Source organism: Xenia sp. Carnegie-2017, unplaced genomic scaffold (genome assembly GCF_021976095.1).
Source record: "Xenia sp. Carnegie-2017 unplaced genomic scaffold, XeniaSp_v1 HiC_scaffold_21, whole genome shotgun sequence".
NCBI classification, from domain to species: Eukaryota; Metazoa; Cnidaria; class Anthozoa; order Malacalcyonacea; family Xeniidae; genus Xenia; species Xenia sp. Carnegie-2017.
In genome coordinates, this window is record NW_025813484.1 from 8,816,008 (window position 1) to 8,840,885 (window position 24,878).

General features: G+C 35.9%; 4 protein-coding genes across 5 annotated transcripts; all 4 read right to left on the bottom strand.

Moving 5' to 3' along the window:
• Positions 1–121: 121 nt before the first annotated feature.
• On the bottom strand, positions 122–4,977 carry LOC124443892 (extracellular protease inhibitor 10-like). The gene is made up of 5 exons (XM_046994437.1): positions 4,804–4,977; positions 4,628–4,691; positions 3,712–4,043; positions 1,187–1,540; positions 122–998 (listed from the first exon to the last, which is right to left on the bottom strand). Exons 3-5 carry the CDS (start codon positions 3,755–3,757, stop codon positions 361–363), a joined length of 1,038 nt encoding a protein of 345 aa, XP_046850393.1. The 5' UTR covers positions 3,758–4,043; positions 4,628–4,691; positions 4,804–4,977; the 3' UTR covers positions 122–360.
• Positions 4,978–6,707: 1,730 nt separating this feature from the next.
• On the bottom strand, positions 6,708–12,987 carry LOC124443891 (signal recognition particle subunit SRP72-like). The gene is made up of 20 exons (XM_046994436.1): positions 12,890–12,987; positions 12,689–12,806; positions 12,427–12,550; positions 12,282–12,347; positions 12,135–12,212; positions 11,908–12,019; positions 11,347–11,378; positions 11,106–11,149; positions 10,930–11,010; positions 10,804–10,861; positions 10,533–10,664; positions 9,315–9,443; positions 8,803–9,036; positions 8,613–8,722; positions 8,435–8,512; positions 7,923–8,063; positions 7,719–7,759; positions 7,293–7,406; positions 7,159–7,195; positions 6,708–6,942 (listed from the first exon to the last, which is right to left on the bottom strand). Exons 1-20 carry the CDS (start codon positions 12,984–12,986, stop codon positions 6,786–6,788), a joined length of 1,983 nt encoding a protein of 660 aa, XP_046850392.1. The 5' UTR covers position 12,987; the 3' UTR covers positions 6,708–6,785.
• A 106-nt stretch (positions 12,988–13,093) lies between these two features.
• On the bottom strand, positions 13,094–15,445 carry LOC124443893 (RING finger protein 37-like). The gene is given in 3 exon segments (XM_046994438.1): positions 13,094–13,831; positions 13,918–14,881; positions 14,883–15,445. Coding segments are annotated over 3 exon segments (1,557 nt in total). The 5' UTR covers positions 15,279–15,445; the 3' UTR covers positions 13,094–13,634.
• A 390-nt stretch (positions 15,446–15,835) lies between these two features.
• LOC124444131 lies at positions 15,836–24,711 on the bottom strand. 2 transcript variants are annotated; one of them, XM_046994714.1, is made up of 4 exons: positions 24,377–24,711; positions 20,651–22,121; positions 16,245–16,585; positions 15,836–16,170 (listed from the first exon to the last, which is right to left on the bottom strand). In XM_046994714.1, the coding sequence occupies exons 1-4, from the start codon at positions 24,427–24,429 to the stop codon at positions 16,101–16,103; spliced, it is 1,935 nt and encodes a 644-aa protein (XP_046850670.1). In that variant the 5' UTR covers positions 24,430–24,711; the 3' UTR covers positions 15,836–16,100. The 2 variants fall into 2 exon arrangements, with proteins under 2 accessions (XP_046850670.1, XP_046850671.1); XM_046994715.1 differs by lacking the exon at positions 24,377–24,711 and adding an exon at positions 23,505–23,613.
• Between the last annotated feature and the right edge of the window lie 167 nt (positions 24,712–24,878).

Sequence of the window (24,878 nt, forward strand, 5' to 3'; positions counted from 1 at the left end):
AGCCTGAGACACGAATAACAATGAGCAGTTAGTCCGATTTCTATCATATTTCTACATTCTTTTTCTGGATATTGAAATTTGGCGTACGAAGCAACGAGAAAAGAGATATATAAAACCAAAATCGTGGGGTGATACATTTATTTCATAAAACATTGTAATAATCAAACCCGCCGTTCATATTTGTAAATATATCTAAAACTGTTTTTCGCGACTTATCGTGTTCGTTTTACACACTAGATATAAAAAGATTAAAAACTTGCGTTTATACTACACAGAAAAAATGTCTGAACACATTTCTGTTGGCACATTTCGTTGAACAGATTATACAGAGATAAATTGTTTACGTTGAAAACGATGCGTCTAGTTCCTTCTCCTGGGTCGTTTATTGCATGCTCCCTTATGCTTCATCTGTAACCGCTGACATCGATTCATCCTATTGCACTGCTCAATCTGAAGGTGACAAAGACTTGAATATGTTACGCCATCAGATCCGCATATTTGAAATAATTTCTTAGGACCAATCTTTCCCGTTTTTTTGCCGTTCGGACGAATTCTTGTTTTCAGCTTTGTCCGAAGGGTTTTGCTTTTCTTTGAGCTCCCTTGCTTTGAGCTCTTTTTTTTCAACAGTTTCTTCTTCTTTAAACGTGGAACACGGGGTTTGCTGTTTTTGCGTCCTTTCTTTAGTTTTGTGGGTCTTCCATTTCCTTTCGTTTCAGCGTGACGCACAGCAGCTCTTAAAAGCTGATCACAAAACTTTACTTCAGGACATTTTTGCGTCCTCCACTGCCGAAATCGACGCCGACGTCCACAAGCACCACAATGTTTCAAAATTAGTTTCTTGAACGGTTTTCCTTTAGCTGCTCGTTTGAGTCGACAATTTTTCGTTTTTAAGAAACAAATATTCCGGTACGTTTTGCTGTCCGAACCACAGACGGGCCGTTTCACTTTCGGACAGGATGACAACAATCGACACTTGGGAGTTTGCTTTTTACAGGGTCCTTTGAAAATACAGAAAGTTATGTCAGATAAAAAAAGGAAGAAAAGTTCATCATAAAGTTTTGTCAAAAACTGGTTTCGATAGTAACTTCATGCAGCGAAGGCAAAAAATCTTCCCCAATGATCTTAACTCCTTTCCAGCCATTGATTATTATTCATGGTAGTTTGCCATATTTCCTTAAAAACTTACTTCTGCTAAGTGGCTTCATTTTTTTCTTCCTCGCCTCACATCTTGCTTTTTTAAAAAGACATAGGTTCCTGTATATCCTTGTGTCGCTTCCACAGACAGGTGCTTTAAGATCAGTGCAGCTCAGGAGACACTGACTTATGGGTTTACTGGATTGACAATACCCTGTTTGCATTGCAACCAGGCTTTGACCAATCTTTCTTGCTCGACAGCGCGCTACACTGAAGTGACATCCAGTTGTATAATTTCGTCCATCATTACCACAAACAGGACTGCTTTTTACTCTACATGGTTTGTAGCAATCATCAGTCTGGTTGTCGCCTACTTTTGCTTCTATGACGATGAAGAGGTAAGAGACTAAAAAAATATTAATGCTCTACATTAGTTGTTTGCATCGTGTACTGCATAAAGGTTGCACGTTATCACTTTGAATAAATTCAACATCTCAGAGGAATCCAACGTGTCCCTTTGTGAACCTAATGGATCTATGTTATACACCCAGAATAGCCGATATCAACCAATATCTATGACGTGCATGTGTGATGTCATATGAAGAAAATCATATTATGAAGAAGATCGTATCAGTAAGGGTATATTGAGAACTTTGGCATGACTGAAACCATCAACTATTATAAATAACCAAATAGCCTCGCTGCTTGAACATATTTAATCACTTGTCGAGTAGACAGTTTAATTATAGAACAATTAAAAAGATGATATCGGACAATTAAAATCTGTCATGTATATATTATTTATTGACTGCTTCGTCGGCTGTAACACTGTGCGTAGCTATGAAAAATTTTGAAGCACAGCAGCATTCCTGTCAGCACTCCGCCAAAATCAAATTAAATAATAAATGCTTGAGTTCCATTACTTCAGATACAATATAAAATTCACATCCAAAAAAAACAAACATCAGTTTTACAACAACATAGCTCTCTATAAAATCAAAAAGTCTTTTCATGTTTTTTTAAAGAAAAAGAAGTTTGCCATCTCCAACCATTAGTCTCGCGCGATCTGAAGGATCATTAAGCAGCTTTGAAAGTAACGATTAGAAATATACCTTACGAACTACGAACTTGTTGACATGCCTTGACGAGGTTTGAAACCGACTTCCAAATCGCAGACACGATTATTGAAACAAAAAAACTGATGACGTTTGATTTTAGAGTAAAAAATCGTCTTATGGGATTTTTTTACCAAACATCACGCATTTATTCGAAATTGGCACATTTTTTTTGTATATTTACTTCTTGTCTTCAAAACTGAAAGGTTCTATTACTGTCCGCGTAAGTCTGTAAATGATTTCAAAATTGACTCGTTAAAGATATTTATAAACAGGAAGCAGGTTAATTAAATAAACGTGGTCGTCGAAATTCATGCCTTTGAGTCCACAGACATTTTTTCTATTCACAATTTAGGCTATGTTTATATGAAAGAACAACAGAAACTACGTGAATTAGCTGTGATATTGTTTTTATAAACTATCCGTCCTTTCATGGTTGTGTATCCCATAGAGATAATTCAATGGCTCGAAGAATACACGCTGTGGTAATTTTAAAAAAGAATACAAATGTGCAGTTCATGGATTGATTTCTTAAACACAGACAAAAAGAACAGTATGAAGTCAAAACTAGTCCAGTTGCACCGAACCCTCGAATCAACTTAATTTGGGCATATCCTCCACATTATTGACAATGTATTATTCATCTTAAGACTAAAAAAACTCAATTCGAAAGAGAGAAAACTAACAGCAGTGCTTTCGTGCAATAAGTTATCAGTTACTATGAAATCTGCTCTCGATTAAATTCTTTCGTGAATAATGCAACATTTCTACGTTCTTGTAAAAGTGCCATAAGCCAACAAATCCTATTTGTACAGTCACTTCAAGAATGTAAAAGCGAGGATGTTCACAAGGACAGATAAACAAGTGCGCTTTCCGTGTGTTATCAAAATGCAAACGCGAGAAATGTAAAAAATCCACCAGCAAAATAACGTAGACGAAAAGCACTTGTAACGAGAGTAACCATAGCTGAATTAAAAAAAGCCCTTATGATCCAGACAGTCAAAAATCAACGATAACGGGATTAAGAATGAGTTACCTCTGGCAAGTGCTTACATCACAGTTATCGCACGAAACTTGCAAACAAATTCTTGTTTTATAAAGAGAAAATTATCCTACAATCATGAAGGGATGCGAGTAAGAAAAAGGCTTTACCGCGTCATAAAGTTATCGCAATCACATTCACTTTGAATAATTCTACCAAAACAAACAAATTTATATAGCAACGTGGGAGACGAAAAACAATTATTTAACCCCAACAAATTTTTTATCGAAAATATGCGATAAAAACGAGACAAATAAAAAACACATGACCATCAACTCAACTTCGTCCTTTACATTTGCTATCTTAGCGAATAACGCAACATAAATTTATCCATCGTTATCCTCCGATATCCGTAACTTTGACCGAGGTGTCATACAATAATGCCACTCATCATACAGTAGAAAAAAATAATTCACTAACCTATTGAAAACACTAGAGCTGCCACCAGTAAATTATATGCACCCATAACGTCGGCAGTTCACAACTGGCGAACCTACGAAAGAATGGACAGAATACTTGAATAGCGCCCTTTTAACTGGTCGGGACCGATAAAAGATGCTTCCTCAAGTGCCAGGCATTGACAGTTTGAAGTTGCAGCTTAGCCGCTATCAGTTTTCATACGACACAAGTGAATTCCACAGATTCCAGGGAGTTGTAAGGACGAACGGTAGTTTTTTGAAAAACTTGACACCACTAATGTAATTTCCAGCTGCCGTAATTGCGAACGGATTCGTCCAAATGCAGCGTCAATTCTAGCAACGGAATGAGAATTTCAAGAGATAAGATTCACAATTTAATTCAATTGAAAATGTCTTTAATAAATTGTCGATGGAAATAGCAGGTGACTCGACAAAAGAACACCGCCTGTTGAAGCGGGCTAACACGTTGTCAAAGCATAAAAGACCGTGCACAAATATCCGCTTGTTGTCACGAAAACTCTGAGTCACATAAATCTTAGGTAAACAAGAATTTCGGTCTTGTGACCATCATCATACAAAAAATTCATAATCTGAATGCGCTTTTCTAGTTTTCTTTCAACCATGGGATTAACGTGGTTGTGTCGAGCATTGCTTTAGGGATAGCGATATGTTGTCGCATTTTATGCAAATTACTTGAGTGATAAGACTTGCATAGCGACGTCCCTTAAAGTCAACACTGCGCTAAAACGTCGAGATACGAAGCAAGCCAACAGGGTGGGCTGATCTTAACTCACACACGCGAACGTAATGCCGTGAAGATTATGGAAATCTTTGGGAAACGTTCCGATCTAATCGTGAAAAAATATTTCCGAACAACGTAGATTAAACACATATAAATGTAATTAAGTTTTTGTTACCACATATATAGAAATGTTGACGCACAATCAGTGTCTCAAGAATCTTTCTAAACACGCGGAGTCTCTGAAGCAATAAAATTTGAGTGACGAATGAAAGAAAGCTGAATATAGAGTATAATTGAACAAAAAAAAACGACACGCATGCTGAGAAAATTTTGAAAAAGATAAGCACCAACCTCGGAGCCTTGTCGTGTACGTCTGCAATATGGTGCAAGTGGGTTTCAAATTCATCCTTCTTCGAAAATTCTGGAATAAACTTTAATTATTTCCAAGAGATTTAGTCTGAGAAGATTTTCATATAAATGATTGATCACAAAGTCTTGTGCCTAAGTGAAGTATAGTTTTAGTCAACGAACAGTTAATACTTATAAAAACAAGCAAAAAAATTCAGGATATACAATTATGTCATGATTGTGAAGTACATGTTTAAGAAGTTACTTAATAATGTAGGAGGGTGAATTTAGTCAGAATAATGCAGTCGGAGGAAATAAAGTTATTTTTGAAAATTCCAAGGAAGATTTATTTCTGCCAGACCTAACCCATTCAATAGTCTAGGAAATGACATAAAGGTCAGGACTGAATCACGATAAAAAAGCATTTTTAATGCATTAATGTCAATATCTGATGCAATGATATAAACCACATCTTAATCTTATGGTTCAACTCCGATACTAAATTCAAATAATCATTACTTTAGTATATTGTAGTTCTTTCATCATACCATCTTAGACTGAAGTACTGAACTATACATGGTTGTCCTAGATCATAGCCACAGTAAAATTTACTTTTCGACATAGTGTATTCTCATATCTACGCACTGAAAACTGAAAACAATCCACATCACCAACTCAGGCCTAATTTAATTTTTCAACAGATATATCTCTTAACAAAAGTGCAATAATCACGACGTCTGCATTTTTATGTCAAATGGTGATAGTTATTGTCTTGAAATCACTTAAAAACATGAAATGGGAAACATTATACCGTGGGAAGACTTCAACTTTAACAACAGCAAGAAATATGAAAGTTCCAATTAAAAATCGCATGGCATACAATGGTCGGGAGAATGCTTAACATTCCTTATAATTTATTGAGCATACAACATCGCTAAATGTGAAGTCATAAGTCGTTTTAGCAAAATAAGTACATCTAAAATTAGTCGAACCATACATGGCTAAATCAGCGTTTAAGAATTTGATAAGCTTAAGTGAATAACTTACAACACACAACACACACCTGACCGACTGTAATATAAAAATTATATTTAGAGTAATTAAGATGTCGTCAATACGTGCTGCTTATCAAAATTATTCGGTGAGCTCTCGTCCTTGTCAAGATGAACGCATTTATAACAAAGATAATGTGATTGACGGCACAGATCATCGTGCAGGCACGAGTTAACAAATAATTCGTGCGTATTATAGCAAACGAAGGCCTTGACATTTAACAAGCTTAGCATAAAAATGAAATCATGCGAATGATCTATGACAGTCAACAATCAAAATAATTAAACTTTCGAAAATTGTTTTCATATTTGAGTACACATTTCTTTGTGCACACGGCCCTTAAATTAATGTTCGTTCAACTGAGCAACCTTGAGACGATAAATACTGTCTTAAAAAACTATAATGAGAAATGAGCATGTTCAATCAAAGCTCTCGACTTTCAAGTAGACATTGAAGATTTATATTGAAGTTTGAAATGTTATCAACACTACGAATTTGCTAACCGTTTGACCGTAATGGTTTTATGTAAACCGGATGTACTGGTGGTGAAAATCTGATTAAATATTTAAAATTAATAACTTATCACAGTCAAAATAACATTTTCATTAACTTAATTCGGGTTAAAGTGGTTATACAATTTTTTAAAATCGAGTTATTTAAAACGCTTAGAGGATTTTAAACACTTTTGTAATATATTTTATAATCACGCTTTGATCTTTGTTGATTTTCTACAGCTAAAAGTTGGTAATTTTCGCTTCGCCGCGATAGTAAAAGAAACTAGGGCGAGTGCCCACATCTGACGTCATATCGGTAACGTGCTATAAGGCCCAGAGTGAATTCAATAGAATGTACAATTCTGTGTTGATACACAAAGAAGAAACATTTTTATTTCAATTCATGAAACGGACTATTTACCCTCATTAAAATTAACATTACCAGCCACTTTTTTTCTTTTTAGTCCGCTGTTTTTTCTTGCTGGCTTGAGGCTGTTGTTGGCGTGGAGGCACAACTGTTGATGAGGCAGAGGATACATTTGGGGTCCCTGGGGATGACGTAGACTTGGGACTAGACGCAGTCCGAGCAGAAGGCCTAGATATTAAATAAACATAATAATATAATATGAAATGCCTCTAGGATCTCAACAAACGTATGACGTATTAAACGAACTATGTCATCAGTAAATAAAAGTAGTCGGTGTAGATTATTTTCAACTGGTGTAAAATGAAGCACAAATCACCATCTTCATGTGTGTCCTTTTCTACTTTAATATTTTATCTCAGAAGGAAATAACTTCATAATACTCACGAATCCTGTGTTGATGTAGCTCCTTGCGTTCCTTTTCCTGTCGCATCAACGTAAAAAAATTAATCCACTTACAAAGTATGACGAATTATTTTCTCCGAACAAGGTTACTTCGATGATTGTACAAATATTAATACCTATAGCGGCTGTTTTCTTTTGTCTCTTGCCTTTAAAATAGGATCGTTCACGGCGAGGTAACCAACGTTCGGGATCAGGATCAACGTCTGGATTGAAGTTCTTCGGACGTTTACCTAAATTCATGAAAGAGTCACGTGACTTTGCGTCGACAAAAACTTTGCGTTGACAAAAAATTTGCGTCGACAAAAACTTTGCGTCGACAAAAAATTTGCGTCGACAAAAAAATGTGCGTCGACAAAAAAATGTGCGTCGACAAAAAAATTTGCGTCGACAAAAAATTTGCGTCGACAAAAAATTTGCGTCGACAAAAAATTTGCATGTGATAAAAAGGAAGCATTACTGAGAGTCGATGTTTGAATAACTTGAGATCTCTTAATTTTTCCTTCGTTAGTCGAGGACTTTAAACAAAAACAAACAAAATCTACCTGGTTTCTTTTTCCTTCGTCTTTTGACGACGACATCTTGCCTAGAAAGATGTTTTAGGAAAAGCTCATTGGACGATAAAAATGATTGATAAAAATGTTAGTTTTCTTTGCTTTCCTCAAAAAGTGGTACAAAATCTTAACAGCACCCCCTCCTGGCATGCACTTTTGTTTCATTTCAATGGCTTGAATAAGTAGTTGACTTACTTTTCCTCCGTTTTCATTTTGTCTTTAGCTCCTTCAGAGCTAAGTTTAGCAGTTTTACGGACGTAACGTGAACCTAATGAAACTTCAAGTGCACTAACATCAACTTCATCACCTTGTAAAGGCGGTAGCTTCCTACTGTATCTACATTGTTACATTGTTAATGAAAATGCAAAAAAACGCAAGTCTCTACCCCTGAAATGAGCTATTTAGAGCCAGAAATTTAACTAGTTCCAGTCCTCTTTAACGCACGGCCCAAAGAAAGTTTACTATGATACAGTACGCTAAAATGGAGGTAAACATTTGGCTTCATGCAATTATGCAAAGCAGGCATGCTTCCCCAAAAGCTAGCCTTTTGGTTTGCTTCTTAGTGATATGATCTCAAGCACATTATTACGAGGAATTATCTGTGTTACGAAAAGCAATGCACTTGGATATTACACCCAAGTCACAATTCGTTTCTCCTGCATATACGTTGGGTCTTAGTCACATCAAAAATCACACCAGAAGGATACTGTTCGGATTTCTTAGCATCTATCTGCGAGTAAGCTGCAACAAGATGTGCGATGGTTTTCAAGTCATCAGGATCCAAACTAAAGAAGAGATGGGACAATGAAGAAACAGTCTGCTTAGTATATGGTAAAATGCTTCGAAGGAAAATTTCTTTTAAAAACATTATGAAAAACGTCATACTTGTGTAAATATTCTAACACATCGACGGCTTCACGAGTCTTTCCTCTCTTCAACTTAAAGGTAACATTTTCTCGCAATAATTTTATCAATTCTCCGCGATTCATTAAAGACTAAACACAAATAACAAATCCCATTAGACAAAATAAAATCAGTTGTTTTTATTGTAAAACATGGCCAACGAAAACTATACCTCATTTTCTTTGACATGAGCCACAGTTTCATCCAGTACTTGTACAGCGGAGTCTGCATCACCAACTTGCGTATACAAGTTCACCAAGAGCGCCACAACCGCCGGGCGATATTTAATGTGGTCAACAGATCGCAGGCGCTTGCAAGCATCAAGTATATTGCCAAGCATAAGATGAAGTTGTACAATAGCCAGTGAAACTTGTATTGAGCAATCATGATGAGTATCTGTGTATTTCTACAACAACAGCAGAATAAAACGAATAGTTACTGTAAGTATGCAGCCCCCAGTAAGATGCTGATTATATGGAGAGTTCTTTGAACAAAATGTTAATAGATAGACATTTGACTCTGAAGATGACTACCGCTAAGGTTGTCGAAACGTCAGTCAACAACAACATAAGCAGTCCTTCTCAGGACTATACAAACTTGGACGATCTACATTTACAAAAAAAAAACATGAAACGATACTCCCGGGTTCAAACCATTTACTTTATTAAGATGGACATTTCTTACCTCTAAAATGCTCACAGCATCCCCATGGTGTTTTTCACGTAAGAACAAAGCTGCTTCAAGAAGTACTGGAAAATCACTTTGAGGATATTTTGTCTTCAATTCATTAAGAGCTTTGCGACATGCATCGTTCTGAAATGAAAATGTTTTCTAAAAAATCTGAAATTCACGGAAAAATCGATGCTTTGCTAATCCTTTAAAACATCATCAATAAACTTTCTAACGTAAACAGCGTGTATTGGTTTTTTTCCCAAAATCATTGTTTCCGTTTCAAATTGAGAATTTGTCTGTGTTGAAGCATTAACTTTAAAGTTAACCACTAAAACACGTATAACAAAGTGGATTTGAAACTACGTATGGACGAGAGATTCTCGCCACGATAGCAGTTACTGGATCGAGAATCTCTCGTCCATACGTAGTTTTAAAGAGATTTGACTCGTCTCCAATCCCTGTGGGCTTGGTAGCTCAACAGGTAGAGCGGCGGACTAGTATCCCGAATTCAAAGCTCGTCCAAATCACATGTTTTTCATGTGCATATAAAAAAAACCGTGTTAGGATTTATATTATGTATAATCTCTGATGATGGCTTTGGAATAAAGTCGAAACACGGTGCCATCCAGTAAACTGTTATAGTGGATTTATTATAGACTGTATGCTTTGAGCTTGACCTGATGCGGCTTAAAAAGAATTCTGTATACTTTTGTAAGGGATGACATCAAGCCTCGACTCGAAGACATAGAGACAGATCAGGATTGTTTGAATAAACGTCAAGGGCGTTATCTGTTGAAAAGACGCGCGATGCGCAAATGAACTTCCTGTTTTCATTTCATTCAAATTGTTTGTGGAAGATTATTTATAGTACATTGGATGACATTGTGCAATAAATCAGGATTGTTTACATAGACGTAAAGGTTATTTTTTAATAAAACTCGCAAACATTGTCATGCTAATGTACTTCTTGTTTTCATTTGGATCAAAATTGTTTATATAAATTATTCAAAAATTTCACAAGAATAATGAATAAATAAGCCCCTTTAGAGAACTTGAAGGCTTGAAGCTTTAATCATTTGTGGTTCAAGATTGAATCATATATGCAAAGACTGCTCCCGATTTTTCATCATATGTTTGAAAATCTATGCAACAAATTCACAGTTCGCCTTGTGCATGTTGAACATTTAAAAGGAATGTCACACAATTTTTCTAACAGTTCAAAATTAATACCTGATTACTGTACAACAGCACCAAGCATTTATTGAATGAAATGTGTTGTTTTTGACAATCATTTAACTTTCCTTCTACGCCAACAGCTGCTGCAACTTTAATTTTCTTCTTGGAGTCAAAGATATCTTTATCCTATAATGGAGTTTGTATACAATATCCTATTATATCATACAATACCCTTTTATATCCGATAATATCCTATAATATTTTATGACAAAAGAATCTTTTAAAAAACTTTTCAAAGCATTTGTAAAAAATCATTTATAAATACCTTGTTTAAACTAATGATATTATTGGAAGCCACTGCACTGATTGCAACATCATTTGGTCTTAATGGACAGAAAACAAAGTGTGGTTCAATTGGAGAATAATATAAATACAACAAATGATGACAAACCTTGATTTGAGAACAGAATTATACAGTTTCATGGCTTCATTGTCACTACCAAGCATTTGGTACACAAAACCTTGTTGTACTCTTTAAAAAGAAATTGCACAAGAATCAGAGAGAGAGATAGTTGACAAGAGGTATTTTTATGAATTGGGTTCTCTGAATTTGTACTTTAATTCTACCTTAGTACACCAAGCTCTGATTCCATTTCATTTTCTGTTAACTCCTGAAATAAGAATACAAATCAAATTTGAAAATGAGATTAACAAATTTCAAGAAGTTTGGGAGTAAAATCTTGTGACCACTGCACAACCACCATCAATGTTTATGATCATATTCTTGGTCATATTGAAATCTTCTTGTTTGTGAAAAGATAAGTATGTAAATTGAACAAATGAGAAAAAATATGTTGTAGCAACACACCCCTTCATCTTCCATTGATTTTCGACAAAGTTCTGGTAACATAAAAAAAAGAATGCACTGTCTTCAGTCATATTACTACTTCATTAAATGAAGATATGATCTTCGCACCTTGCTGGACAAGTTAAGCAATCGTCTCAGGACCTGAAAAAATCAGGTGACTCAACGGGATTCGAACCCATGACCTCTGCGGTGCCGGTGCAGTGCTCTGACCAACTGAGCTATGAAGTCACACAGTGGTGAGCAGGTCAATATTGTTGGGCTCATGTGACTTCATAGCTCAGTTGGTCAGAGCACTGCACCGGCACCGCAGAGGTCATGGGTTCGAATCCCGTTGAGTCACCTGATTTTTTCAGGTCCTGAGACGATTGCTTAAATTGTCCAGCAAAGTGCGAAGATCATATCTTCATTTAATTTCAAACACCGCACTGCTTAAAACATTCATATTACTACTTCATGTTATTATTGCTCCAAAATTGTTCATGAAAATCAACGTTCACATTGGAGATTGAAATAAACTTTCTAAAGTTCCATCCTATATATCTGAAAACCTTACAGGCATACCTTCTGCTGCCATGAGTTTTTCATATGCTGCTTTCATATCATTCTTGGCAACAGATAGACAAGCATTGTTATAGCAAAGCTCATATTTGTCCTCCCGTAGGCCTTCACAAGTCTACACAACAACACAATGTAATAATATTGGTGTCTTTAGTAGCTTCTCATATAAAATACAATCCCCCAGAATAATTACACTACATTGCCTAGCATTGCTAAAATGAACAGCTTACAAGATTTGACACTCCAGAGGAATGTGAAGCAGCAATTACTGCAGCTAGATTTGTCTCTCTTTCATCCCCAAAGTCATCCTGGATAAAATTTATAAATACTTTAAGAAATCCATTCCAAACAATTATCCAGAACAAAATGATTTGAACCTGTGAGTTTTTTATAAGATCTACGTATAGTTCATAACATTTTTCAAAGTTCTCCAGTCTATAATACTAATGCAATATTAAGATTAGCAAAACATCACAAAATATCCTCCACAAAACTAGCAAGTGCAAACACAAGTTCTTTTACCACTTGAGCAAGAAGTTCCTTCTCTTTAGGAGAAGGGTCTTCAACTTTTGTTAGAATTTCCAAAGCCTCAGTTGTTTTATTTAAACGATAAAGGCAAAAAGCTTCTTCAAAAGGGAGGGAAATCCTGAATAAAAGGTACAATTACATCAAACAATATGTTCTCAACACTAAAATATAAAATTATGGGTGGCATTTTCAAAATAATCGTCGTAAGTAACGTACATGTTCTATTATTCACAGTGTTTAAACATTTTATACTAACCCTTTTTTAACACGCCAAGACCTTAACATCTGTAACGCATCGTGTAGCTTTCCTTGTTGTATAAAGCACACAATTTTGCACTGAAATGCATCTTTATCGTTGGCCACCTTCTCAAGAACTAACAAGAACAAAGAAAAACATATGAAATAACAAACCGCAAATCATCCCAAAACACAAAAAAAATAAATAACTTGTTCATACTTTTGTTTGCAACTTTTAGTCCTTTAAAATAATTTCCAGTTATTTCGCACTGCTCAAGTTCACCAAATAATTGAGAAACCTCGTTCTCGGCCGCCATCTTTATCGCTTTATAAAGAGCCCACGCACGCACAGGAATAAAAGAGAGGTCAGCGTCGCAAATCATGATCTACGATACTTGGTGTACCAAAAGTAGATTTGCAATAATAATAATAATAGCTAATCTTTATTGAGGATGCCAACATCACTAAAAAGTGGTTTACAGAGGGGTCCTCTAAAAGTAACTAAATATAATATAACTACTTAAAAAGAAAAATAAAAAGAATACAAATCGAAAAATATGAAGATAAAACTACATCACTTGAAAATTAACATGCTAAAAACGAAACTAATTAAAATAGTGCTTGGGAGTGATATAAACACTAGATATAAATTATACATAACACTGAAGAGAAGCAAATGGGTTGTCAAACTACGTCCTATTTCCATATAAACAATATTTTATATGATGCTGCTGGTTTTTAAACATTTTATATATAATGACAAAGGTCTTGAAGAATGTGAAGTATTTCTTCATTACCTTGATAGTTGACGGTTTATTTAAAAATAAAAGCCAAGATGTTCTTCAATATTGTACAATTTGTCATGTGTACATATGAACAGATAAACATTATGAATATGACCCCAATCATCAATCTTCAGGCATTCATGTAAATGGGACAATAATAATTCTTGAGTAGTAAACTACCTACATTTTTCGATGAACACGAACAACATGTCTACTCTCAAAACTTTGATTACAAAGAAGACAATGTTTCATTTTAAGGGAAGAGTCAACGCATGATCTACATAATGAATGCATACAAGGTAATTGAAATGATGCATCTGACAGATGAGCACATTGCTTTTCGGAGCTTGTAACAAGCATGTTTTCTGTAGAGGATTCTATCAAACACAAAACAAAAACAAAGTTTGAGGAAAAGACATTCAGTTTTCCTAATGGTGATAAAGCAAAAAAATAAAGTTGTTACCTTCATGTAAATTTCCTGACAAGGATTGAACAAGCGATGAAGTCTTCATTCTTGTACTAGTCCTAGTTGAATTTTGTCTAAGGAGGTTGTCTAGAGTTTCATCTAAACTGCTTTGTTGCTTTTCCATTTCAATTCTCTTGTTTTGCTGTGATAAGCTCATATTAAGTCTTTTTGGCTGATGTTCAATGATTGAATGCAATGTTTTTCTTTTTCTCTTAAAAGAAACCTTGTCTTCTTCACAAATGGCATCATATTTTAGTCTCACAGTACTCTTAAAATCTGATAATGAGCCAACAGTTCGACCAAGATCATCAACATTTACTTGAGATGACAAAATATAATTGTCAATTCGATATTTTAGTGAGATATTCGGTACAATCTTGGTCCTTATGGGTAAACCAGTGAAAGGATCACTAGGCTGTCGACCCCAGCTGCTTTCCGATTTGATATGCTTTTCTAAAGTTGTATTATCAACAGTGTTTCCGGAGGGCAAAAGAACGGGCACTGACATTATATTAAAGGTAATTGGATCAATGAATTCTAGAGGTATTGCATCAGCTTGTAAAGAAGTATCTTTTGTATCAACTTTTGAAGGAACCTGTGGAATTTGGTTTTTTTCCCTTGTGTCATGTTTGTAAGATGGCAATAATTTCCCACACTCTTGCTGCAGTTTTGTGGTAATTAATTTAGAAAAGTTTATGACAAATGTACTATTGTTCTTTGCTGGCCGACCAATAACCTCTAAAGCCCCAAGGCATGGAATGGAACTATTATGAACTTGAGTGATGCGTATCCACAAATGTGATGTATTATGAAGCCTTTGTCCATGTTTTAGATTACAGCATTGAACACATGATAGATCTTTAATGATTTTGCTGTCAAAATCATTATCTGTTTTCTGCTGAAAACAGTGATTTCGAAAATGACCAACTTTGTTTTCGGCTAGCTTGACTCTAAGTATTTCATTAAAACCCTACAAAATCTTTCTTAATATTGTTAACATTAAGTGAATACTGATACAAATGAAAAAGACTTCCATTAGATTCATCATGACCATAGCTTTGATATTTAGAAAGTTTGTCGTTCGTCTGATTATATCTCAAGCCAGCTGCTAAGATCTCTAAGCCACAAACCTTTTGGCAACCTACTCGTGGATTTACATTGATTACACTCACATCAACCGGGAAAGGAAAGCTCACTAAAATCGATACAACAGGTTTGACAAATCGTTCGGCTAAAAAGCCACGGTGTTTTTCAAACTTATTCCGAGAGATGAGGTTCAACACATCGTATCCATCGCTACATACTGCATCACTTTCAATTCTTGTATCCCAAAGAGTACTGCAAAAGTCTGTGATCATATTTATTTACAACAGAAACTTGCTACATACATCAACATTTTCGCAAGTTATGAAATCCTCTTCCTTCTTTCCCTGATGGAGTCGCAACATTCCATCCACCAAAATGCCACAAATTGCCAGGATAGTGTTGGTCTAAAGTGAATTAATGCATTGTTTTGTTCAGTTTCAGTAACTTATTACGCTTGGATGTTCTAATCAGAGAAGTTTAAAAAAGTACATTGTTGGCAAACAGCTGCTGTCTTTGCATTTCTTTCTTTCTTCCAAGTGGCTTAACCTTGAACCAGGCTGCACGTAGTCCTGTCAATTTTTTTCTTAATTTGCCCTGATTTGCCCCCTTGAAAGCTGATAGCTTTTGGTGCCCGAGGGACTCTGCCCACACAGAGTTCATACCTGTTACACCATTGGTGCTTTGTCAATGTCACGTGACCTTTCTGATTTTTAAATTCATATAGACTTTTCACAAGACTTCAAATTTGCTTTATCTCATGATCAGTCGTGTAAGAAAGTAATATTCAGAGGTAGAATTTGATTTTACTGTGGAAAATGTTTCATACAACTAGTCTCACAAAGATTTAATCATTGAACACATTACACGAGGACAATATTGCTAATACAACTTACTTCACAACGTGAATAGTAAAAAAATAAATTTACAGATGGTATTTCGACATTTCTATACGACTCTCGTTTCTAGTGTAAATAACATTTCAAATAATTCAATGAAGTTACCGCGTTTTTCTTACATGTTTGTATGAGTCTAACTTCAAACAGTTTTCTATAAACTCTATTGCATACATCTTTGATAACATAACAATGAATTAACTAAACAGCCTTCAGTCTTTTCCTTGGCTTTTCTGTTTTTCTAGTTCGTTTATTCTTTCTATCATCATCACTGTAAAACAATTAAAGAATGCCAGTATTGAGAGTAAATTCGTAAAACAATTCAGCTGTCCAAAAAAAAATTACCTCGTGTCATCCTCCACTTCACTATCGCTCTCCCCAGATCCCTCCATTTCATCTTCCTTTACATTCTCCACATCAACATGTTCTTCTTCATTCTCACTTGTTCTCCCATCTAAATTATTGGCTTCGTTATCCCCATCGGGATTTTGTTCTTTTACATCCTCAAGTTTAGGTAAAGGCCTGGATGTGCGCTCCTCCTCTTGACGGACTGATGACGTTACCACTCGTTGCGAAGTGACGTCATTCGAGGTACATGTTGGTAAGGTTTCCCGTTTCACGTGAACGTCGGCTGGGTTCCAGATTCCCGGATTAACATGTACTTTCTTTACAGGAGAGCGATTCCACTAGTATAATAAAATATTCACAGTATTGCTATAAGGAGTGTTTTTATCACAGTGATCACCAACTATAGCCTAGGTAGTTCTAAATAACAACTATAGCCTAGGTAGTTCTGATTAACAACTATAGCCTAGGTAGTTCTGATTAACAACTATAGCCTAGGTAGTTCTAAATAACAACTATAGCCTTGGTAGTTCTAATTAACAACTATAGCCTTGGTAGTTCTAATTAACAACTATAGCCTAGGTAGTTCTGATTAACAACTATAGCCTAGGTAGTTCTGATTAACAACTATAGCCTTGGTAGTTCTGATTAACAACTATAGCCTTGGTAGTTCTAATTAACAACTATAGCCTAGGTAGTTCTGATTAACAACTATAGCCTTGGTAGTTCTGATTAACAACTATAGCCTTGGTAGTTCTGATTAACAACTATAGCCTAGGTAGTTCTGATTAACAACTATAGCCTTGGTAGTTCTGATTAACAACTATAGCCTTGGTAGTTCTGATTAACAACTATAGCCTAGGTAGTTCTGATTAACAACTATAGCCTAGGTAGTTCTGATTAACAACTATAGCCTAGGTAGTTCTGATTAACAACTATAGCCTAGGTAGTTCTGATTAACAACGATAGCCTTGGTAGTTCTGATTAACAACTATAGCCTTGGTAGTTCTGATTAACAACTATAGCCTTGGTAGTTCTGATTAACAACTATAGCCTATGAATGTTTAATGCAGTGCGGTGTTTGAAATTAAATGAGATATGATCTTCGAGCCAATTTAAGCAATCGTTCAGGACCTGAAAAATCAGGTGACTCAACGGGATCGAACCCATGACCTTGCGGTGGGTGCAGTGCTCGACCACTGAGCTATGAAGTCACACAGTGGTGAGCAGGTCAATATTGTTCTCATGTTTTCTCGTGAAATGAATGTCATATGAATGTGAAATTAATGAGTTTCGCACTGAATTTATCGTTCAGGATGACTGGACGAACCTTGGTGCAGTGCCTGAAGCTGTGAGGTCACACAGTGGTGAGCAGGTCAATAGCCTCTGATGAATGCCGTGAATGTTGCATTCACTTTAACATGAGAACAATATTGACCTGCTCACCACTGTGTGACTTCATAGCTCAGTGGTCAGAGCACTGCACCACCGCAGAAGTCATGGTTCGATTGAGTCACCTGATTTCAGGTCTGAGACGATTAAATGTCCAGCTAAGTGCGAAGATCATATCTCATTTATTTCAAACACTGCACTATTCATATGACATTCATTCATGAGCCCAACAATATTGACTGCTCACCACTGTGTGACTTCATAGCTCAGTGGTCAGAGCACTACACCAGATCGTTCGAATCCCTGAGTCACCTGATTTTTCGGTCCTGTTAAATTGTCCAGCTAAGTGCGAAGATCATATCTCATTTAACTATAGCCTAGGTAGTTCTGATTAACAACTATAGCCTAGGTAGTTCTGATTAACAACTATAGCCTAGGTAGTTCTGATTAACAACTATAGCCTTGGTAGTTCTGATTAACAACGATAGCCTTGGTAGTTCTGATTAACAACTATAGCCTTGGTAGTTCTGATTAACAACTATAGCCTTGGTAGTTCTGATTAACAACTATAGCCTTGGTAGTTCTGATCAACAACTATAGCCTTGGTAGTTCTGATTAACAACTATAGCCTAGGTAGTTCTAAATAACAACTATAGCCTTGGTAGTTCTGATTAGCAACTATAGCCTAGGTAGTTCTGATTAACAACGATAGCCTTGGTAGTTCTGATTAACAACTATAGCCTTGGTAGTTCTAATTAACAACGATAGCCTAGGTAGTTCTGATTAACAACTATAGCCTAGGTAGTTCTAAATAACAACTATAGCCTTGGTAGTTCTAATTAACAACTATAGCCTAGGTAGTTCTGATTAACAACTATAGCCTAGGTAGTTCTGATTAACAACTATAGCCTTGGTAGTTCTGATTAACAACTATAGCCTTGGTAGTTCTAATTAACAACTATAGCCTAGGTAGTTCTGATTAACAACTATAGCCTTGGTAGTTCTGATTAACAACTATAGCCTTGGTAGTTCTGATTAACAACTATAGCCTAGGTAGTTCTGATTAACAACTATAGCCTTGGTAGTTCTGATTAACAACTATAGCCTTGGTAGTTCTGATTAACAACTATAGCCTAGGTAGTTCTGATTAACAACTATAGCCTAGGTAGTTCTGATTAACAACTATAGCCTAGGTAGTTCTGATTAACAACTATAGCCTAGGTAGTTCTGATTAACAACGATAGCCTTGGTAGTTCTGATTAACAACTATAGCCTTGGTAGTTCTGATTAACAACTATAGCCTTGGTAGTTCTGATTAACAACTATAGCCTTGGTAGTTCTGATTAACAACTATAGCCTAGGTAGTTCTGATTAACAACTATAGCCTAGGTAGTTCTGATTAACAACTATAGCCTTGGTAGTTCTAATTAACAACGATAGCCTTGGTAGTTCTAATTAACAACTATAGCCTTGGTAGTTCTGATTAACAACTATAGCCTAGGTAGTTCTGATTAACAACGATAGCCTTGGTAGTTCTGATTAACAACTATAGCCTAGGTAGTTCTAATTAACAACTATAGCCTAGGTAGTTCTGATTAACAACTATAGCCTTGGTAGTTCTGATTAACAACTATAGCCTTGGTAGTTCTAAATAACAACTATAGCCTTGGTAGTTCTGATTAACAACTATAGCCTTGGTAGTTCTAAATAACAACTATAGCCTAGGTAGTTCTGATTAACAACTATAGCCTAGGTAGTTCTGATTAACAACTATAGCCTTGGTAGTTCTGATTAACAACTATAGCCTAGGTAGTTCTAAATAACAACTATAGCCTAGGTAGTTCTGATTAACAACTATAGCCTTGGTAGTTCTGATTAACAACTATAGCCTTGGTAGTTCTGATTAACAACTATAGCCTTGGTAGTTCTGATTAAAAACTATAGCCTTGGTAGTTCTGATTAACAACTATAGCCTTGGTAGTTCTGATTAACAACTATAGCCTTGGTAGTTCTGATTAACAACTATAGCCTTGGTAGTTCTGATTAACAACTATAGCCTTGGTAGTTCTGATTAACAACTATAGCCTAGGTAGTTCTGATTAACAACAATAGCCTTGGTAGTTCTGATTAACAACTATAGCCTAGTTAGTTCTGATTAACAACTATAGCCTAGGTAGTTCTGATTAACAACGATAGCCTTGGTAGTTCTGATTAACAACTATAGCCTTGGTAGTTCTGATTAACAACTATAGCCTAGGTAGTTCTGATTAACAACTATAGCCTAGGTAGTTCTGATTAACAACTATAGCCTAGGTAGTTCTGATTAACAACTATAGCCTGGTAGTTCTGATTAACAACTATAGCCTTGGTAGTTCTGATTAACAACTATAGCCTTGGTAGTTCTGATTAACAACTATAGCCTTGGTAGTTCTGATTAACAACTATAGCCTTGGTAGTTCTGATTAACAACTATAGCCTAGGTAGTTCTGATTAACAACTATAGCCTTGGTAGTTCTGATTAACAACTATAGCCTTGGTAGTTCTGATTAACAACTATAGCCTTGGTAGTTCTGATTAACAACTATAGCCTAGGTAGTTCTGATTAACAACTATAGCCTAGGTAGTTCTGATTAACAACTATAGCCTAGGTAGTTCTGATTAACAACTATAGCCTTGGTAGTTCTGATTAACAACTATAGCCTTGGTAGTTCTGATTAACAACTATAGCCTGGGTAGTTCTGATTAACAACTATAGTCCTAAATAAAAACTACAACCCAGGTAGTTCTGAAAGGAATTTTGCTAAGTTAGCGCTGCAAATAATTTTGAGTTTTAAAAAGTTGTCATTCAACATAACAAATACATTTTTCGAGAGACTATTACTTGATTTGTCACCATGACAAAGTCTTCATTCATCAACCACAATACGAATCATATATAAACAATACAAGATTGTGAACAGTTTAAAATTTCAAAGAAATATAAACGCCGGGGGTTAAAACAGATAAACACAAACCATGTTTTTAGATTGTTGTTCGGAGTCGGGAAATTTCCACTTGTTATTATCCACACGATCATTTTTATCCAACGTGCGTACAGCACTTGACGTTGGGGTTTTAGAAAAGTTTTTTCCTGACCACAATCTTCTCTCAGGGATGAGAGACAGAGTACTTGGGGCAAATTTCAGATGTGATGTACAAGAGGACGACAAAGCTCCGTTGTGCTGCTGTAACTGATTCGTTTCCTCCCGTTTTCGTTTTGCCATACGATTCAATAAACGTTCACGAATAACAAGTTTACGTTCTGAGTCCATCATTGCTGACGGTGCATAAAAACCGTTAGGATTGTAGATTTTCGAATTTAGTTCACCGGAATCATGTTCCTTGACACCGGACAAACGATTCATGACGAATTCGCGTATCGTCTTCTTCCGGTTGTCGTGATCGCTGCCTGGAATGGCTTGAAGATTGGGCATGGATAAACTTGAAGGATTGGAAACGTTGTGACGACTACGAAGAAGTGACGTTGATTGGTAACGCTCACGCGTTGGTGGAGAGTTTAATGGGGTACGGTCGGGAGGAATCTTTCGTAGGTTAGGCATTGACAAACTGGAGAACATAAGATCACCTTGACTCTCTGAATCGCTCAGACTTTCTTCTTCCTCGTCAGAATTCAAATCGGAATCCTTTGGAATGGATTGAAGATTGGGCATGGATTTAAATTTCAAGCCTCGATTGAGGCCAGATTTTTTTTCCAGCGAATGCTCCCTTTCATCGCGACGAAATCGCCTAAATGACTCGCTTGTAGCAGACGTGAACGTATCAGCCGACTGACTGGAGTCTCGTGTGGGTAACGAGGAACAACTAGGAGTTTTTATCATGTATTCGGGATATCCAGGGATGGAACCAACACTCATCATTCGAGAGTTCATGGGAATGTTGGTAGGCCAGTGGTAATAGGGTGACCAATAATCAGGAATATATTTGTAAGAATGTTGTCCTGACATCCGAAAATCATCGCTGGACATGCGTGATGACTCGGCAGACTTTCGATTGCTTATCCCATGACGTAATTCTGACCAGTTGTCACGGGATTGTCTATCCTTGATACCGTTCTCTTTACTGTTTTCCGCAGCAGCCATGTCTTCAAATCTTGTTTTTGAAGGACTGCGGCTCGCTGCTCGTCGACTATGACTGGTGCTAGCTTCGTGAGGGATTCGTTCTTTCTTCACCGTTACATTTTGATGACGAATTAAGGTGGCGGTATCCTGTAGATTTTTTGACCGCAAATAGTCGTCGACAAAGTTGTCCAGCAGCCATTTTAATGCGACGTAATTGTTGTCAAAACGAAGTTGCCTTTTACTCGCTTCCCATCTATCTTTGATGAGCTTTGCATTAGAACCATAACCAATGAAAATTGAGTGGTCTGTTTGAGTTTTGTCGTGAATATCCGTCATTCTGGACGATGACTTTATATTTTGACTAAAACTGAAAGAATCAAAGATTCTCACACAAAAAAAATAACAAAAAATAACCTCTATTTCGCTCAACACAAAGCGCTCGTACCGTTACAAGTAGGAATTATAAAGTCATATGAGTTTCACATGACTTTGACGTCTCATGAAAATAAGTAAATACTGCCTCGTCCCACATAATTTCGAGTACAAAGAAAAAGAAAAGAGGAAGTCGGCAAAATGAAAGAAAACTGAAGACACAAAGGTTTTAGTAGCGTTGAAACGCGAGGTTGCATAGAATACATTTGACAAAAAAAATCACAATAAAAAAATAAGGAAAAAAGTACGTAAAGGAGAAGACAGCCACTTGAAGTTATGCAAATGTAATATCAACTACACCTATTAACATTAGCCACGTAAAAAGATTGTTGTGGGTGCTAAAGCGTGCTATATTTTATACTGTTACCTAAATACCTGTGGACGTTTTAGCACATCCTTAATTACCGAAACGCGTGTGGTCCAGAAATGATTATGCATATGACCTTACATGCACAAACTAGACTAATTTCAACTTAACACGAGCGTGCCATCATAAAATTTAAGATATTTAAGGTATTTACGTGATAAAACATTGGGTTGCCATGTAGAGGAGGTTATATTGAAGTTAGAGAAATCAAAAATGGTGTATTTTGTTATCAATACCAAGTCTTTATCAAACAGATATGACAGTGGCGATTTTTCGCTAGCCTCTGACTGACTTCACAACTTTGGTTAACATATGATCTTAAGGCTCGAGGATTTATCAAGGTCTTAAAAATCTCGTGTTTAGATACATATCATACACAAGATAACAATCACGACATCACGACATAGCACAAACACGGTCTATCTTAAGATATTATGAGAAATCTAAGACCATATGTTTCTACGTAGCCTTGGAAAGTTTCAACGCAACTCGTTATTTCATTAACTATCTTTCAAAGTTTCATGAAAGACGTCAAAAATTTTCTGAAAGAATTGAAACAAAAAAATGGTTCGGAATACGTAAAATTAATATCAAAAATAGCGCATGAAGCTTCTAAGAAAAGATAATCACATTTACGCCAGCGATTTATGCCACTAAAATTACATTTTAGTGCTTATTTCCTGCGCGTTGAACGTCTCCAGCGTGTGGTGAAACAATTATTAACATGATACATGAAACTAGGCGACCTGTGTCAATCCACAGCATGCATTGTCAAAGGACAATATATGTTTCATAATAAAATAAAAGGAATGAAATAACAAACAAACACCTTTAAATTATACACAATTGCTAAAGGCTATATGACAGGTTGTAGCGAGTACTATTAGTATATTGCATTAGTATAATGACGTCTACAATATAAACTATATATTTTTAGATTCACATACAAACCTATTTTGGTAGGAGAAGCTTAACGGCATTAAACACGACAGACGAACTATGCAGCGCCTTCCCTTTCCCAGTTTTGTTTGCGTTCAACATTACTATTTACTAAACGGCTTTTGGGTTTTATCTTGTGCAAGTGAAGTGCTGTAGATACAATGACATCACTTAACACAATATAACATTGCGAAATACAAAAACATTACCTAAGAGTGATGTATAAATATCACAATGGGTAAAAATCATACGTCGTTCTTATCTGGTAAAAAATGCAAGTACAAAGAGCTCCGAATGTTGTTAGGAGCATATCTCGTGACGTTTTTTTAAAACATAACATGCATGAATATGGATCTTCCGGTTATAATGTAACCCTAGAAGGAAAACCAACAAATGCCACACGAAAAATAACTTAGAATATAACCTCCCCCATAGCTAGTGAGAACCATTCTTTTGACTACCGGTTCCCGAATCGAATTGGCTAGCTGTTTTATTTATATATTAGACATATGGTGATATTTTACAAAGGTATTGAAATAATTGAGTAGGGCGATATTATCATTGGGAATTTTCATTCATATGCAGCAAAGGGAGTTTATAGAGTAATAATTGTCTAAATTGTGAACATATTAAATAACTACTTTCACTATAAACATGGCTGAATATTTAAAGGAAATTACTGTCTTTCCAACATAAAGAGTTATACAGAACGGAAGCAATTAAAGAAAGGATTACAAAGCGTATCATGTTGTCTCCACGACAAATGAAAGACACTTTGGAAAGCAGCACAGTGCCAACATAAAAAAATGATAAAATAGGCAATCTAAAATAGTTTTTTGCCAAATACGTGACATTTTCTGTTGAAATATACCTTCGTAACTCACCTGTTCGACATAACATGACCAGGTCCCCTTATTGTAGACGTGTAATGGGCCATTTCATACTCAAAGCAGCAGATTCATACGGCTTGAAATATTTCAATTCTAATTGAACAACGAGAATTTATTTCAGCTCCGAGTCTTATTTTCATTAAAGACTTAAACAAATTAAATTCTTGTATCGAAACCAAGCATTCACTTGTAACCATACACAGCAACCTGTTGCCGATATCCAATACCCGTGAATTTGCAAAATACTGAAGTAAAAGAGACGCTTCTGGCGACATTTATTACATACTAAGGATCATCAACACTTGATATTTGATCATCCAAACAGAAATGAGCACGCGGTACATATTACATAAGGCCAGCGTTATTTACTACAACGTAAGCGTGCTATTTATATCACAATCAATTAATTTAATCGCATTCATGTTGTGATTTTATGACAGGTTAATCCGTTTGCAAATGTTTTCTTCCCGAACGACCTTCGTTTTCTTTCATTCTT

Bases quoted from the DNA above. Each gene is read 5' to 3' on its own strand.
- LOC124444131 (XM_046994714.1), bottom strand. From the start codon at position 24,429: ATGGCCCATTACACGTCTACAATAAGGGGACCTGGTCATGTTATGTCG. The intron at 22,122-24,376 runs GTGAGTTACGAA...TGATTCTTTCAG, and splicing joins GGTCATGTTATGTCGAACAG to TTTTAGTCAAAATATAAAGT. The intron at 16,171-16,244 runs GTAATTTTTTTT...ATTGTTTTACAG, and splicing joins GAAGTGGAGGATGACACGAG to TGATGATGATAGAAAGAATA.
- LOC124443891 (XM_046994436.1), bottom strand. From the start codon at position 12,986: ATGGCGGCCGAGAACGAGGTTTCTCAATTATTTGGTGAACTTGAGCAG. The intron at 12,807-12,889 runs GTATGAACAAGT...TGTTCTTGTTAG, and splicing joins ACTAAAAGTTGCAAACAAAA to TTCTTGAGAAGGTGGCCAAC. The intron at 11,379-11,907 runs GTATGCCTGTAA...TTATGTTACCAG, and splicing joins AAAACTCATGGCAGCAGAAG to AACTTTGTCGAAAATCAATG.
- LOC124443892 (XM_046994437.1), bottom strand. From the start codon at position 3,757: ATGGGTGCATATAATTTACTGGTGGCAGCTCTAGTGTTTTCAATAG. The intron at 1,541-3,711 runs GTTAGTGAATTA...ATATTTTTTTAG, and splicing joins AGCTCTAGTGTTTTCAATAG to TCTCTTACCTCTTCATCGTC. The intron at 999-1,186 runs GTAAGTTTTTAA...GTATTTTCAAAG, and splicing joins AATGAAGCCACTTAGCAGAA to GACCCTGTAAAAAGCAAACT.